Source organism: Blastomyces gilchristii (genome assembly GCF_000003855.2).
Source record: "Blastomyces gilchristii SLH14081 genomic scaffold supercont1.1, whole genome shotgun sequence".
Lineage (NCBI taxonomy): Eukaryota > Fungi > Ascomycota > Eurotiomycetes > Onygenales > Ajellomycetaceae > Blastomyces > Blastomyces gilchristii.
Window position 1 is genome coordinate 3047204 of NW_003101682.1, and position 11924 is coordinate 3059127.

Here is an 11924-nt window from a genome sequence, read left to right on the forward strand (position 1 = left end):
TCCCGCTGCTCCCATGTCAGGTCCGGAGAAGTTGGACACGGACAAACATTAAAACCGCAGAATGCAGTATTGTTCAAGTTCGAGTCTCCTAAATCGTCAAAGAACGGGCGGAATGTATGATGTACCCAAAGCATATTCATAATATATATATACATATGAGAGGTGCTTGTATATATATATCAAGAGAATAGAGCACATGTCCCCTAATTGACATGCATAACCTGCACAGGGCTCAGAGGAACAAGTTACTCCAGCCTTGAAATGATTAAAGTCATCACTGCACTGTCATGCATCTGCCACAGAATGTGGAGAAGATTTCAACCCGAGTTTCACTGTACTATGCATTAGATTTTTCCAGACAGTTAGATCAAGAGATTTTCAGAGACTATCAAGCCAATTTAAAATTACAGGTTATTTGTATAGGACATGGAAATTTATGCCAGATAGATTCATTTCTCATAGTTGAGAGGTCAAAATAAAGATGATTGTCATCTGAGTGGAAATATTTCGCAGAAGTCTCTTTTTTGTCTCATAGCTGAGATTTGAACATGTTCTTTTGTATTCACTGTGTATCTTCAATTCTCAGAAGAGAATATAACATCTGTGTCAAGATTCAGAAATCTTGAAAGTTGTTTATAACTGTGAGAGTTATTGAACATCATGCTTCTGTAAATACAAAAGCAAATTTCTTTCAGATAGATAGAACTCCATACCAGGGGTAAAAAGTCAAGAAAATTCCAGAAGACAAAGAAATTTGACAGAGAATATGTATGACAGCAATGATGCAATTCAGCAAAATCTCAAGAAGATCACAAAAGCTTCATTGAATATATAAAGAAGAAAATCAAAATCAAAAGTGAAATCATCATCTGAAGTACAGAGTACGGAGTATATAAACACATCATTAGCTTTGAGTATATGAGTGTACATCATTCATGCATATCTCATGAACATTTTTATTATCCAACTCAATACAGCATTGACAGAATTGTTTCATGTTTCAGATCACACACACACATTGCAGATGGACAGCATCCTGCTCATGAAAGCAAGGCACAATAACAACAGCTCTATGATGCAGCAACCCATGGAGTCATTGTGTTTTCACTGATCAGTGGTGGGTAGTAGAAAAAGCTCCTGAAAAGCAACTTGCCATAGAGTAGAAAAGAGAAGGAAAGAACGAAAAAAGTTGAATAAGAGAGGCTATTAACAATCCCCTGTTAACACTCACCGGGCTTGAGGTTTATTAACATGCGCTCAAGGCTTCGAAGAAATTTCGCCAGGCGACAGTAACGAAAAGGAAAAAGGCACAAAAAATACGAAGAGACGAACATCATGCGAGGATCAGCCAATGGGGGATCTGCAGCGGCTTGTTCTCTCAGCCTCGCGAGTTTTCCGAGGAGCGCAAAAATCAGTCCGCTTTGCGCCTTCTTTTTTTTTTTCTTCTACGGAGTAAGTTAACTACTACTAGTTATAATATCGTGCTCTTTTCTGAGCAACAATTCTTCACTCCTCCATCTAAACAAAGCAGAGAAACAGGCTGCTGACAGGATCACTTTGCTTTTACCTCTAAAAGGCTACTCCTACTACTGCCAGACGCCCGTCTAGACTGTTCCATTTGTGTCCTTCTCCGTTGATCTGTGATCTGTGACCACATACGGAGTAGAGTGATGATGGTCAGTATATAGTTGGTTGGGGGACGAAAGAACAATTTTTTATTTTTTCTCCGCCCATTGTGTCCGAGAAGATCAATGGAAGCAATCTCTCTCGTCTATCTCGGAAAGGGAAGTCAAAAGGGCGACATCCATCCATGCGTAGAATACCATACCGTAAGATACGCGATACGCGATACGCTATGGGATACAAGATTACTTTTTCCCTAGGTTCAGGCTATCTTATTATGATAAGTCATGAAAAGCCCTAGGCAGGCTCAAGAGTGCTGCGAAGAGGAAGGGCGGGCGGGGAGAGAGGTTTAAAGGAGTTGACTGACTGTTTTCCGCAACCATTCAAACTCCTTCCAAATTCCCTCCCCTTCCATGAAATTAATCGCTGCAGGGTCCCTACATTCTTTTCTCACAATGGGCAATCCATGCTAGGAGGGGCGGCGGTCTCATCCCTGTATGTATATGTACATGTACATGTACATGTACTCCGTACAGTGCATGTACAGAGTAGAGTACCCAGTCTCAGTTCCTCCCAATGATGCTGTAATCACAGATGGTTGTGATGGTTGAAAGAGTGAAGAAAAACTTGATCCTGTGTTAATTTCATGTTTTGTCCTCGCCTGCAACTCACTCGCGGGGGCTCGTGTTCCAGTAACTAGCCAAAGGATATCATTATATATCATTATAATAATAATATAGTTGACAATAATAATGACAATAATACTAATAGCCGCGGGTAGGGTAGGTCGGACGCCAGCGGGCTATACGCTGTAATAAAAATAGATGTATGTCTCTTCAATAATAATACCCATGTCCAGGGCGGGTACCTAGACACCTCTTGCCTAGCCCTCATTTCGCTTGTTAACTGTCACCTCACACAAGTCGGCTTGGTGGTGGGGTAACCCTGTGCACGCCATGGTGCGGGAGGGAGGGAGAGGGAGGGAGGTGTAACAAACAGGCCGGTCCGAGTAACCAGGAGCTGGGAGACCTGATTTTGGAAACCCGTGTGTATGTACGGAGTATCTGGGCCAGAGCGAATAATCATAAATATCAACATCTTGAAGATGAGCCACCTTCACTTGCAACACAACAACAATTCCGCCCTCGTGGGTAGATCCAGATCTGTAAATGTTATTTTTAACCAACTTGGAGTCTCTCATCCTTTGAGGGTCTGAGCAGGCCGTCGTCGGGTTAATGGGTCGAGTAGGATGAGAGGTATCTCTGAGACGTAGACAATGATGAGAAAGGTGAGATAAAAATAGCCACGAGAGTTGCTCAGTTTCAAACCGTTTACCTCAAAAAAACAAAAGTAAAAATAATCAAGGAATAAAAGAAAAAGGTGAAGGGGAGTTGAGGGGATGAAACTGGGGCGCCGCCAGCAAGGGTTTTGCTTGTTTATATATACTCTGTAACTCCGTACTCCGTATATTCTTTTATAGTTACAAGCTTGTCCTGTCATCCACAATCCCCATACAGACCCAGACTCTCCCCAGGATCGGCTGTAACACAGAACATTCATGATTTTCACAAGGGGCTGCTGGCCAGACAAGAAAATAATCCAGTGTTGTTAAGATCAGCGTTGGAAATGCTCTTGGTCAACAACGCAATAATTGTTAAAAATCGATAAAAAATAAAAAAATGAACAGAAATGAAAGATCTTGCTGCACCAATTGGACAACAGCATGTGAAGGCCTTTCCAAGGTTCTTTTCTTCACCCCCCCCCAAAGTGGACTGATAATAATGATGATCAAATATCCTCTTTTGAGCAGCTCATTTGCCCATTTCACCCTCCAGGCAAATCAAAACCTTTTGGCACTGTACTGTACTCCGTACCTAGCGCCTCGTCCACAAGCGGGCTCATTTTCTTTTCTTTTGTCATGCCAAGGCACGAACCAACCAGGAGAGAGACCAAGGAGAAGTATTTTGCAGGTGGGAATGATTATTCCTTTTGTTGATTATTATTGATTACCTCGTGTAACGTGGATCGGATCGGGTCCGAGAAAGGGGCAGCCGTGGGAAAACGGACATCACGCAGGCCGATGGGCACAGCGCAAGAGGGTATTATTATTATTTTTTGGAAGTTGGTTGGCGGGAGCAAGTGTTGTCATGTCATGGTGCATAGTTAACAACAATAATAACAATAACAATAATAATAATAATAATAATAATGTTAACAACTTTTGAAGGTTAAAAGTTTTGTTGGTTCTTCTTTGTTTCTTGTGAGCGAGCGAGCGATAAAATGTTTTGTTGTTTCCCCATTCTTCTGCATGCCTCTCCCATCCATCTTCGCGCTCTCCTGTGGTGATCACGATCTACACTCTACGGGGCGGCCTCAAAAAAAGAAAAATGGCGGTGATGGCGGCCTAGCACTCGCATGAAGATAGATAAAATACTCCGTACAAGCCCAACGACTTGTTGAGCACAAAAGCATCTGTTTGATGATTGGCAGCTCTGAAAAAGCTCAGATTCTCTGAACCGTATCTCGATTTCAAGCGCCTGTAATACTGATTACTTATTATTAGCCTGGAATAAAACACCAAGGGCGGGCGCAAGGGAGGCCGAGGTTCTGGTGAAATTATTCGAAGAGTTTATATACACAGATGCGAACTGTTCGCTGTACAGCGTAATATAAGTCTGTTGAAGGTTTCCCAGGCTGACCCTGACGTCGTTAATATAAGTTTATAACCAAGCTGAGCTGTCAGTTTGTCTGGCCGGCCGAGGAGAAGTGGAGCGCGGATTTTGGCGGTACGAGATGAGATCGGGACTAGGATGATGATAATATTATGATTATGGTCTGGAGACTTTATTATTATTAACTGGAGGTAATAAAAGAGATAAAAATGGGGCACAAAAATGTCAGCGCAAAAGGATCCCAACCACAGCCGTAATTGAAGGGCGATTTTTCTTCCCTCCGATTACATGGATGTACGCACAGTACAGTACGCTGTACGGAGTACGCAGTATGTATGCTTGCTGTGTTGTCGTGGGCCACCAACGTGGACCCAGCAAGAGGGCAATAATAATAACTCAGAAGAACGGCATCCAATGGAAGCATGCGCTGGACTCTGTGATGCGGTCATTCATGTTGCCCTGCTAGCTGATAATTAACTTAACCTCCACCCAGCCTTTTAAAGTTTGGGATGTTCAGTACAGTAGTACATGTGCCTGGTGTTTGTTAAAAGAAATCCGGATGCGGTACGTAACTTAGTTACGGGGGTAATAATAATAATAATGCGAGAACTCTGGTAACTTGGAAGAAGAAGAAGAATAATAATAATAATAAGCAAGTTCATTCCATCATTCCCTGGGTTGCAGAGGATGCGAGCTAAGTTAGCGGTGGGCCAGGCGGAGAAGAGAGTTAAATTAAATTGTTTGTTAACCTTTATTAATGCTGTTAGCGCGAGAATTGGTGGAGGTTTGTTCGTAACTTTTGCTTGGTTGTGGTTGGTGGTTGTCACAAGTAAGTTGTTGGTAACCAAGGTTGCCTGCCTTGGTTTGGTGGTTACGGTACGGTACGTACCTACTGCATACTGCATAGGTAGGTAGTAGTCCCTGTCCCTAGGTTAGGGTGTACCTGGTAGGCTTAGGCTTAGGCTTAGGCTTAGGCTTCCCCCCCGCCCACCGCCGCCCACGGGCCAGGCACGGTCCAGGTACCGTCCGGGAGTCAGAATCCTCTTTTTAAGATATACACGGCTTGTCCCTTTCTTCCCTTTCTCTCCCCTTTCTCTCTCCCCTTTCTCTTTCTTTCTTTCGCCTCGTCCACTCACATATAACGCTCTTTTTTTTTTTTCACTCCTCGGCCTCTTTCCAAAGCCATCCACGCTCCTTAACGCCTTCGTGCCCGTCTTGTTTGAAAAGTCCTCTACTACGCTCGCTCTTTTTCTGACTCTCCTGGTCATCTTGCCCGCTTCCCTCCTTTCGCGCCCAGCTAGATAGTTATATCACTCCAGCTCCAGACAGTTATCTCTCGCAAAAAAACGAACCACCTTTTCTCCGATTAAACCGCCAGTCTCCCGTGCGCTCGCAAAGCTACTTACTCTCTTAGCGACCTCCCGTCCACCATAAGACATCCAAGATCGTCGCAAGGCGCATACCGAACATCGATATCTGTAGATCGATCTTCCCTTCCCTCTTGCATAGAAACAACAAAACAACCAAGACCACCCCGTCGCATATATCCTACCTCCATATATTTCCACTATTGCAATCGCTGCAAGAAGCCAAAGCCCCAACCAAACCCCAAAAATGAATATCCTCACCTTCTTCTCCACGCTGCTCCTCCTGCTCGCGACCCAGCTCGTAGCCGCCCAAGATGACATGGTCACCTCCACAAGAACCACCACGATCACCAACACTGTGACTGTGACCATCATCCGCTCCGTCGGCACTTCCACCACCGCGGATTCTACCATCACACCTACACCCACGCCAGCGGCCACCACCTCAGATGTCTCCGACTCCTCGACGCCAAACTTTGCCGTTGCCGCGCCCACCGCGCTGCCAATGCTGATGGCTGGAGGTCTCGCCGTGGTCCTGGGCGTAGCTCTTTAGATCTCTTGAAAGAAAAGAAAAGAAAAAAAGAAAAAAAAATCCTAGCTCGGGAAAATGAGCTGTAGAAGTGGGGAGTGCAGAAGTCAAGGGGAGATGGGAATGCGATTGGCTTTTCAGGACAAGCAAAAAGATGAGACAAACACGATTGATGGATTGACTGACTGATTTGATTTGATCGATTGAAGCTTGAGAGTTTTTGGTGGAACTGCTGATTTCTTCTTCTCTTGTATACGATATGGATGTTATTTTTCTTTTTCTTTTCTTCTTCTTCGAGAGATACCCGCCCTTATTTTATTTATTTTTCTCACTATATCGTTGTTGTCAGGTACTGTATATGTGAAAGGCCCCCCCCAACGAGCAAAAATCCATATACATACATATATCTTCACATTTCGTCCTGTGTGCTCTTTGCCCAATACATATTTTTAGCTTTTAAGCTTTTGATTCCCCAAGTATACCCCGTTTGAACTTCCACGGGCCTGCCTCCGTACTTGGAATCGAAAAATCCAAAGTCGCATGCGACGGACGGACAAATCAGTCAGCCCTTTTCAAAATTCTATGCGCACGAACGCGCCAGCGCAATCAATGCATCTGAACTGCCACGCCACCGCTTTTATTTATCCTTCTTTCACTGCGAAATAGCAGCCTCCGTCACCCATTTCCCCCGTTTCGCTTCCCCATCAACACTCCCCACATCCCCCTTTTTGCTTTCTTTCTTAAAGACCTGGTCGCCTTTATTTAATTCTCACGTTTATTTATCCGCGGCAAAATAAAAAGCCGGGGGGGCCACTTACTTCTTCTAAACCTCTTCTTACTTTCTTACGCTGTACTTCTTTGCTTCACCACTTTATTCTCAACGATATTATAACCCTTCTTCCCCCCCCTATTTGATTCCGTTTCCCTGCGAACTGAATTATTTGTTAATACCCAAAAACACTTTGTTTTATGGATGATGATTGGACACCTTGCCTTGCCTTCCCTTCCTCCCCTCCCCTTTTTCCCCCTCACTCCGCACTTCATAACCGGGGGAAGGGAAAAAAAAAAAAAAAAAAAAAAAAAAAAAAAACACCACAAACCAGGTTCCCTTTTTTTTTGAATTTGATTATGTTTTTGTCTCATTAATTAAAGCACCCGCCTTTTGTTTTATTTCTTATTTGAGGGTTAGTGGCGGAGCGGGAAGAGGAGAGGTCGTTCGTTACTTGACAAATATATATATCCATATCCCAATATCCATGCGTCGGGAGCTTGCTTCCCTTGCCCGGCCCGGCCCGGCCCGGCCCTTTTTTTTTTTTTTTTTTTTTTGGATTTTCCCCCCCCTTCCCCCCCTTTTTTTCCCCCCCCCCCCCCCCCCCCCCCCCCCTCTTTTCAAATTTTCGGGTTTGAGTCTTGTGTGTGTGTGAAGCGAAAGTGGAAAACAAAAAAAAACGAGAAGAAATATATAAATATATATATAAATTGAAAAAACAAATTACATTTCGGGGTTCAGCCAGTTACGACGTCGCAAAGTTTGACTCGTCTTCTTTATTCCCGTTTTCCATTTATTTACTATGGTCTTAATTACGTTCTTATGTAGGGAGTGGGGATGACTTTCTATACCACGAATCTTTCATTCAACTGCATTAGAAATAATGCAATAGTCCCAGATGTAGAAGTAGGAGAATATCCTGAACAGACAAAATATATGCAGATAAGTGCAAGCGTCAGGTCTGGGGGTGTAGTTGGTGGAGATTAGGGGGCGGCCGCTGCGGTGGGAGCTCCCTACCTGCGCCGATTAATAGTCTGCCGATTGACAATGAAACCATAACTGTCATCGATATTGAAGTCTGACTCATAAAGATGTTCGGTTTCGGGAGGAATTTCGTGGGACGTGAGTGGATTTTCCAGAGCTGCGGGCCAGCGATGGGATTTGTTCTCCGTTAAGGTGGGAAACCGGCGGAAACAAAAGGCAGGATCCCAAGGATTATGTTTCCGCGAATCCCTAGATTCACGCAAGGAGTTTCGATGCTTAAACACACTCCAGGAGGATGGATATACAGTTTGATACCGCCAGGTTGCATCGGCACATGTACCTTGTCCCAGGTTCCTGACTGTCAAAACTTCAAAAAACAAATTCCGGTGATACCCTGGGATTTCGCGATTGGACTTAATGACATAGATTGTGGTATCACAATACCGACAATACAGCCCTCTTTGAAATGCCTCAGATGGGATCTTCAGTGGGCCATCATCCCTCCATAACATTCTGGCCGGTAGATCGAGTTCGCTTCTTGAGCACCTAAAATGTAGCAGGTAATCAAAGAAAGATAAGTGGGGGCAGAAAACCCGGCGTAGAGGCTTAATGGATTTGCCTAGCCAGAACCCACGTGCAAACACCGCGTATTGTGTGCAAATGAATAATTCACCCTCTTCATTGATACGCGCAGAAATTTTTGTAACGACGTCTGTCAACCCAAAACTTAAGTAACACGTATGCAATAGATATGAGCAATCGAGCGTATTCTCAGCCTTCAGCAGCTCAATTAATCTGTCTTTATCCCGGAAAGTCAGATTCACGCAAGGGCAAAGGTTAACAATACCAACTTTCCCTAGAGTACACACTCTGTGCGTGGCTCCAGCTAGAATTCCCCAGCTAGAAAACTGCCTGGTTGGATGCAATTTAAGACATGTGGAACAGCAATGCCATTTGTCATTCTCTAACAGGAGAAGCAACTGCCATCTCTCTGTGTTGAAATTATCGCGGTTTTTCAAAACTTCAGGATCGTAGACGTTGCTAGGCAAGAACCGGAATTGAGGAGCGGCAAGGGCATGTTTGTTAAGCCCGAGAAGTGTCTTGCAGGTGAGAGCGAGGCAGACTTGCGATTCCAAAGACAGGAGGTCGTTGATACTGAAGAGGAGTTCGAGTGGGAGGCTCAATAAAGGTGGGGTCTTTGGCTCCTGGCAAGAAATTTGGCGTTGACCTTGGTTTCCTGCTTCTTCATGTGAGCGTGGGAGGGCTGCCTTTTTCAACCAGTTCACAAATTTTCTGTAGTGTTTGCGAATACTCCGCACTGCTGGAGGGATGAGGGTCCGTTGATAAATCACGCGAAGCCCTAGCCGGGAAGATGAGCTGAGCTTTTTTTCTCTAAGCCCCATCCCGCTGATGTTGGGAAGATATGAACTGGTTGCGGGTATGATGAGTGTTATGTATTGCAAGGTCCCCGACACAGACAGTAAAAAGATATGGATGCAGTGTTGAGGAGTTGGATAGAATAGATAAAAGAGAAGATAACCAAGTCCAGTTATATAGATAGATAGACACACACACAAAGAAAGAGAGAGAGAGAGAAGACTCACTACTCATCTATGACATGATTGATAACTTTGCTCTACTGTAGGTTCCTGACCAACATCATATTGAGAAAACGCTGAGTCGCACAGCGGCTCGCGTAACCTAACTTAGAAGAAAAAACCAACATCACTTGTGAGGTTAAAAAGTAGAAAGTTTTTTTTTAATCAAGAATCTTATTTCAAGATAGAGTTGTTGTTGTTGTTGAAAGAGATGAGGTTAGAAATCGTGGTTTGGTTGCCATGTTCTGCGCTAAACTCAATCAAGAGAGCAGTAGTTAGTTAACTAACTACCTTACACAAAAAGTTTATTAACTGTCATTTTATCAGTGATCTGATAGCTTCAGTGATCACTGATTCCTACTATATAACTGATTAAAATTCTTAAATATAATAATTTTTTATTGAGATACTATTAGACTGGCTGCTGAGATCATGAATTTCATATATGATCTCATTTGATCTGATCTCATACCTTTCTTGATATGAGTCTCATCAGAACTAAGTCATTCTTTGCACTGCTCCTCAAGTTCTCATTTCAAGTTACATTCTTTCTATTCACTTCTTGAAGTATCCTCGACCTTACTCCTCTTGATGTCTCATCTTCTGAGACAGACCTAAAAATCGCTTCAACGTGCAGCGATTCTTTTCTTCTGATAGCAAGACGTGATGATGATGGTAGACAATTTCTCTCGAAGCAGGAGAAAGATTTTTTTCTCTAGGATCTCTTGGGCATTGTATGATTAGTCAATAGTATATACAATACAACCGACTAGACTCCTTTCTACCTTGTATCTCAAATCTCTGTCCAGCGTCTTATAAGTCAGGCCTAGGCGCTTTGTAGAAATCTTGGTGGAGGGTAAGATATACCAGCGAGACAGCTGCAACCACAACCACGGGGATGAAACAAAGATGAAACAGATGAGGGTGGAACCAGTTCTTCACCGTCAACATAGAAAGAGCGGTATCTGGAGTCGCTTCCTGCTTAAGACTAAACCCGAGAGATGGCGCTCCGAGAGCTCCGAGAGCGCGCTGCAGACATCTTGCATCCTCTGATACCCGCCCCGATGCCAACAGTTCCAGATTACATTGCCCATGAATACACCCGCTGTGTAGGGAAGCTTCTCATGTATGTCTTTATCCATTTATCTTGGAATTGTGTAGTCCCCAACTTCAGAAGCTGCAGCATACTCATCACAACTCTGTACACTGGAATTGAATAGTTGACAGATGAGAACTTCAAACTTTCTACCTGTAACAATGTTGTAGATGAGGGAACTGAAACAGGCTATATCATACTTGACTGATAGACTGACCTCACTGATTTTATCAATATTTAGAGATTTAGAAACAATGTGAGAGTTTGCAAAGTGAAATAATTTGAGTGTTTACTTATTCATAATTAAGAAACTTCATATGACAAAATCACTGATCAGGACACACTTTGATGCACATATGAGACAGCTGCTGCTGCATCCCGCGCCCAGTTCAGTTGCTGAGTCTGACTTAACTTCTTCTATGATAAACATTTGTCAAGAGTACTTCCTGTGAAAGCCAGAGATGAAGGAATATCTAAAACACATTGTCATGAGATTCTAAATGTTCATGTATTTTCTTTCTATGTTTGAGTGAACAATCTAGAGTGACTAACTCTAGTGCAGTCAGTAGACTTCTTGCATTCTGAAATGTGCCTTTAGCTCAACACTTTTCAATGATTAAACCAAGCCAAACATTCTTAGTAGCAGAGAGAATCTCCTGTCATGGCCAGGCTGTGCAGGCAGGCCCAGGCAGTTGATCTCTAAACAGGTCAAATTCAGTAATCATGATCATCAGTGTGCTTCATGTCAGTATAAGAAGTAGAATAGAGAACTTGATGAAGTAACAGAATTTAACAGAGAGATCAGTGTTGAGAATGAAATTCTTTCTAGCAATCTCTGCTACTAAGTCTACTATAACACAACAGTTGTGCATGTGAACAAGTGTATGAGTCATTTGTTGAAATTATGAGAGCTGAAGAGACTGCATCATATGTTATTCTTTCAGATATATAGCAAGATCTCTGTTTTCCATTGACTTCATTTGAATGCAATATTCAGAGAAAAGCTGAAGCAATACATAATATCATTCACAGATCTATAGCTGTTGATACATGTCTTTTTCCATGTTTGATGATGAGATGATTCACTTGACTATTGTTGTTATTATCACTGATACAAGCGTCAAATGGCACTCTTTGCGCTCACTTTTTCCGCCTTGCGCGGCCACTCGACTACACTGACCACCACGTTAAGTCTCTATACGCGTCCTACTCCAAAGATAGAATCTAGACGTAGAGAATGCATGGTAGATGCTAAGAGATATAGGATGTAGCACGAGTATAATGTG

General features: G+C 43.2%; 2 protein-coding genes across 2 annotated transcripts; one reads left to right on the forward strand and one right to left on the reverse strand.

Annotated features, from left to right (window-relative positions):
- Window positions 1-5080: 5080 nt before the first annotated feature.
- BDBG_00432 (uncharacterized protein) lies at window positions 5081-7289 on the forward strand. The gene has a single exon (XM_031719881.1). The coding sequence runs from the start codon at window positions 5910-5912 to the stop codon at window positions 6213-6215; it is 306 nt and encodes a 101-aa protein (XP_031575793.1). The 5' UTR covers window positions 5081-5909; the 3' UTR covers window positions 6216-7289.
- An 11-nt stretch (window positions 7290-7300) lies between these two features.
- On the reverse strand, window positions 7301-9729 carry BDBG_00433 (F-box domain-containing protein). The gene is made up of 2 exons (XM_002629141.2): window positions 9549-9729; window positions 7301-9372 (listed from the first exon to the last, which is right to left on the reverse strand). The coding sequence occupies exon 2, from the start codon at window positions 9345-9347 to the stop codon at window positions 7974-7976; it is 1374 nt and encodes a 457-aa protein (XP_002629187.1). The 5' UTR covers window positions 9348-9372; window positions 9549-9729; the 3' UTR covers window positions 7301-7973.
- Between the last annotated feature and the right edge of the window lie 2195 nt (window positions 9730-11924).